Consider the following 5,467-nt stretch of genomic DNA (forward strand, 5'->3'; position numbering starts at 1 on the left):
AATAATTTAAATTAATTAAGTATATTTAAATAAAATAATAATATAAATAAATTAATTTCAAATATATTTAATGTAAAAGAAAGAGGCAAAATGGACATTATACACTTAAAATAATCCCAAAAAAATACTAAAAAATGAGATCCATTCGCAAAATAGATGAGTATCACACACTCTCCATTAATTTCTAACGGAGAGGGGTTTTTTACTATATTTTATAAAATACAAGGGGTTTTTTGCTTATTTTTCTAAGACATTGGGGTTTTAATTAAATTTTGAAAACACAAGAGTGAATGCTATGAAATTTACCCTGTTAAAAAACATATTATTATGAGGAAATGTTAAACTATAGGATTGCAAAATTATGACTTCAGAAGAAAGAAAAAAAAAAAAAAAACGAACTAACTGCATTGAAGCCAAAATTCGCTGTTTGCAATATACAGATTTAGCCCTATTTTTCCCTTGCCAACTACGTAGAGATATCAACCAGTTTTGAAGTTTAAGAAATAAATGAGTTAAGGGGAAGGATACTTACAGATATAAACTCGTGACATTACAACATAGGAGCTGAAATGGTCCTTTTCCTTGCCTGAAAAAACAAGATATTTAAATTACATTCAGTTTTGAGTAAAACATGACATTAGAAGCATAAAGCAATTGAAATATATACTTACAGTCAGTTTTTCCTGGGGCTGATGTTGTCCACCTTTTGGTTATGGCCAGTACGTACCTCCACAATAGTGGCATTCCACTGTGTAAGACTGCCTCTTGAGCTTGATTGGCTTTCTCTAACCCCTTTTGCTACTTCTCCTCGGTTTGTTAGGTATTTCATTTGGCTCCATTCTCCTAGCTCTTAATTTTACTTGCCTTTCTCCTAGAGTTTGGTGGAAGAGGAGGAATATTTCCTATATGAGCCCACAATTTAGGGCCATTTACAGGCATGATTGTAGACTAGTACACCTTTTTAAAAGTTTGCATACTGTAGCATGGATTAACAAAATTCTCCGGATCAAGAACTTGACTGCATATTGCGCCCATGGCATGATTACATGGAATGCCAGTCGAGTCCTATTTCCTGCGACTACATGAAAAATTCTGCAAATTCACCACATACTTTGCCCCCATCATAACAAGATATTTCATAGTTATATTGGCCTGATTTTTTGGCAATGTAGTCAGCTGCTTTTGTCAAGTATCTTTCTTGTCTTTGGATAGATTTTTTCTTCTATACCACTTTTCTGAGGCTTATTTATATTTTCTGTCAGCCCCAATATGATAGTCCCTAATCCACTCAAGTATTCTTAAAAATGATTTCTCCCTTGCTTCCAGGATGCAACTGTTGCAGAACTCACAAACATTGTTCAATAACATATCACATATAGGAAAGGTATTTGATCCGTGTCGAAAAATAAGACTTCGAGCAGCGATCTCGATTGCACATCTTTTAATTTATTATCAACTAAGTTTATTATTAAGCTTGTTCATCAAATTATTATTTAAATTCATTATATAGTTTTAATTATTATTTTTTGGAAAAAGGTGAATTGCATCAAATTAAGTAAAGAGAGATTACAAACAAAGAGGAAAAAACATCCCCCCACCCAAGAAGCCTATCAAATTTATCAAACCCAAGGGATTTCCCAAGTCCTTTGTAATAAATTAGTGTTAACAGTTAACGGAAGTTTATCACTCATAATTCTCAAACGCAATTGCTCCAAAACTAACGTCACAATCCGATCAGGTTGTGAAACCACGCCTTGGAACCGCCGTGTGTTTCGCTCCCTCCATGGGTGGTACACCAATGAGGCCAATGTAGCTTCGCCCTGTAGTTAACTATTATTTCTTTCCAGTTATAATTTTTTGTATGATTTAATTCATTATTTATTTTATTTTATAATAAAATCATAAATTTAACAATTGGAACCTATTTAAAGGCTCAAGACTACCTCAAAACCAATCATGAACAGTTGTAAACTGATATTAGACAGGCTTTTTTGGGCCGGTTCTGAGACAGCCCAACCCAATCTGCACCTTGAGCTAGAGGTGGGGAATTTCTTGTCTAGGAGTTGAGGGGTCATATTGCCATTTTTTTTTATTTAGGTTTTCACAGACTTGATGAGTCTTTGGTTTAGCCAGTTTCTTGTTTGCTTTTTCCTCAATTTCTATGGTTTCATGTCACATATTTGCTTTAGCATTAATCTTCCATGCACAAAACTGTCAGGCTGTTCTTCAAATCACTAAACCAATTTTTCCGTCAAGTGATGCATACTAATTCTGAATGCATGAATTCTGGGTTTTTTTCTCTCTCGTTGCAGCGAATCGAAGAACAGTGACTTCATATAATAATTGCTTGCTCACCAGTAAACATTACGAGCGTTCGGGCGTATTCAAACTCATTAAGCCAATCCGACAAGCTTTTCACTGACCTCCCACAGCTTACGCGCTTTCTCTGCATCGCTGGCCTCTTTGGATAGCTGGTTCTCGAACGACGACGAGTTCTTATTCCAGCTCCAGTACACACCCGATTTTGACAGGCTTGGATCACTGACCACCTGTGCAAGTCGTTTTCCTGCTTCATCTTCGGAAACGTAGCCTTTTGTGATGTACTTCTGGAACGGTGGGAAGAGAAGCCTGAACAAGGGTATGTGCTCCCGGAACAGTCCCGTTTCGGCAATACAACCAGGGTAGAGGGACGCAAAGGAGACGCCCGTTTCTTCATGGAAACGTCTGTGGAATTCTTGCATGGTGAGCATATTGCAAACCTTGCTATCTTTGTAGGCCTTTGCACCATCAAATTCACCACCATCTATCATGGATGAGCTGCCCACTCCATTCAATCCTCCAGCAAGTCCCCTTAGATCACCGAGGTTGGCCTTCGGTGGCACATTCCCAGCCAAAGTATTTGTGTTCCCTGATAGAGCATAGATATCAAAATTGTGCTACTATTTCTGATAATGATTGTTGGAGCATAGACTCTGACCCAACGCTACACTTTTAACATACACTTTACAGTCAAGATCGCAATTATAATTTTACAATATTTTTCAGGCGTCCTACCATAAGTAGTCAACAAGTGGTCGTCATTTTAACTGTATGAATCTTTTCTTAGTTTTTGCAATCGTTCCACAATCTGTCTCACGATTTTCAAACAACTTCCTCTAGATAATGTAACATTTCAGATTAAAGCAGCTTTGATTACAGCAAACTGTCATATATCATTCAGAGATTTTCCATAGAGGTACTTCGAGAGCGATTTCCTAGTAACAGAATGAGGATGCTGTGAATATAGACTATTATTACCTGTTATGGAGCCAACAATGATGAGGCGCCTTTGCGGGTAGTCCGACTGCTTCAGATCATCGAGCAGCAGCCTCGAAAGGAGGAAATGCCCAAGATGATTGGTCCCGACACTAAGCTCAAACCCATCGGCAGTGAATGTGGGCTCTTTTGCAGTTGGCAAATAAACGGCAGCATTGCAAACCAGCACGTCCAGAGGCCTCCCTGAACGACGAAACGTGTCTACAAATTGGCGGACACTTTCAAGGGAAGCAAGGTCGAGATGCATAACAGTGTAGTTCTCCTTGGGAATGCCGGCTGATTTAGCAGCTTTTTCGGCCTTGAGGAAATTCCGGCAAGCCATGATTACATGCCATTTTCCAGTTTCAGCAAGTGATTTTGCTGTGGCAAGGCCTAATCCTGAGGAAGCTCCTGTGATGATCGCAGTGCCTTTGCGCAGAGTCTTCTTCTCTGAAGGCTGATTTACAGCTGGAGTTGTAGCTGCTGTCTGTGCCTTAATTGGTCCTATCGATAGCTTTTTCCTTAGTTCCTGCAACGCCAAAATCATCATACTGTAAATAACAAATATCTTCACTTACTAGACATTATTATTCATTGTGTTCCAATTTCCAACAAATTAAGTACGATCCATTACATTTATATATTAGACGCAAACAGACAGCGAAACGACTACGTAAAAAGACAAACACCCACAATAACGGGATTTGAACGAAACATCTCGTAAGTTCTCAATTTTTAGTTCTCGGATCAGTGATGAAACATTTATTTATACATATATAAGTTTTTCCCATCAATAACGTAATAAACTAATAATCTAGTTTCGATAATGCTTTGATAATTTTAATTCAATAAAAAATATAACTACGATCCAATAAAAAATATACTGGTTTTCCATCACCAACTACATAAAATATAATCTCATCAACTAATCCAAACAAATTATCATTTTCGCACAAAAATGTATAAAAAATTGAAACACACACACATTTTCCATTACAAACTGAAATTTGGTAATGAAAACAAAACCAAACATGGACTTAATCTTACATCTTCCTACGATCTTGTTTGCAATCTCGTAACTTATAACCACAGTTATCGAATATTATAACCTCAGTCTTCCCACGCTTAAATTGTAATAACATGGCAAAAACCAAAAACTCCAGAGATGTATAGTAAGAAACTACACTGCAGATCATGATATTGCATAAGAGAAGTGCTGAATCAATGCTACATTAGCAAGAATTGCACCAAATTGCAATGTAATTCACAAAAAGAAAGCAAACCCATCTCCACATTTACCTTGTGGAAACAAGGGCTGAATTCAGCTTTAAGACTTGTGGGCAGTGCAGCTCCAAAGAGGGATGTCTCTTTTATTGCAATTGCTTTGCTCTAACAACATTGTCAACAATCAAATTAAAATCTGAAAACCACAAATCAGCAAAAGGAAAAGAAAAAGAAACCGGGAAATGCTTGAGATTTTACAAAGTATAGCACCGGTGGGGTGCATACCTCTTTCTGAATGGAAAGAGTTGAGGGTAGCAAAGCAGCCATGATCTGAAGTTGGTTTGTTGTCTATGTGAATTTGCAGTTGGGGTTTCTCTGTTTCATGAGGAAATGTGTAAGAAGAGGTGCTGTGAAGAATTAAGGTGAAATGAGAGAGGATAAGGTGGTAATGGATTGAAGGATCCAACATCAGCTTATGTTGTCCAATCAGTGTTTGAGTTCGGATTCTCTTTGATATTTATTCACTTGATTTTTTGGATTTGTCTTGATGTTGCAAGAATTACAAACCTTTTTCTGATGATCATGGGCTGGGCTGCATTTGGGACAGTACTGACCTCCAAACAACAAATTCAAATTTGGGCTTTGGGATACCTAGCTATGAAATATAAATAAATAATGATTGTGATACTTTGTCTCTGCATGTATATAATAAATAATTTTTTATATTTTAAAATATATAAATAAAAATTAAATAAATAAATTAAGAAATTATATTTAAAAAAAACTAAAAAAAATTCAACTTAAGGTTTTATCGATAAAACGAAAGAATTAATTTGACAGTATTAAAATAACGTGAAGTTATTTTTATTAAAAAACAAAAGTTAATTACAATAAGTTGTTAAAATTATCTAACTAGGAGTATAATTGTCATACTTTTAAATTAATTCAA

At 36.1% G+C, this 5,467-nt stretch overlaps 1 protein-coding gene across 1 annotated transcript; it reads right to left on the bottom strand.

The window, feature by feature from the left end:
- Positions 1-2,220: 2,220 nt before the first annotated feature.
- Positions 2,221-4,969, bottom strand: LOC105155209 (protochlorophyllide reductase-like). Its single transcript, XM_011071080.2, has 4 exons — positions 4,804-4,969; positions 4,594-4,683; positions 3,298-3,823; positions 2,221-2,908 (listed from the first exon to the last, which is right to left on the bottom strand). The coding sequence occupies exons 1-4, from the start codon at positions 4,843-4,845 to the stop codon at positions 2,394-2,396; spliced, it is 1,173 nt and encodes a 390-aa protein (XP_011069382.1). The 5' UTR covers positions 4,846-4,969; the 3' UTR covers positions 2,221-2,393.
- Positions 4,970-5,467: the final 498 nt, after the last annotated feature.

Source organism: Sesamum indicum, unplaced genomic scaffold, assembly GCF_000512975.1.
Source record: "Sesamum indicum cultivar Zhongzhi No. 13 unplaced genomic scaffold, S_indicum_v1.0 C00658, whole genome shotgun sequence".
Taxonomy (NCBI): Eukaryota; Viridiplantae; Streptophyta; class Magnoliopsida; order Lamiales; family Pedaliaceae; genus Sesamum; species Sesamum indicum.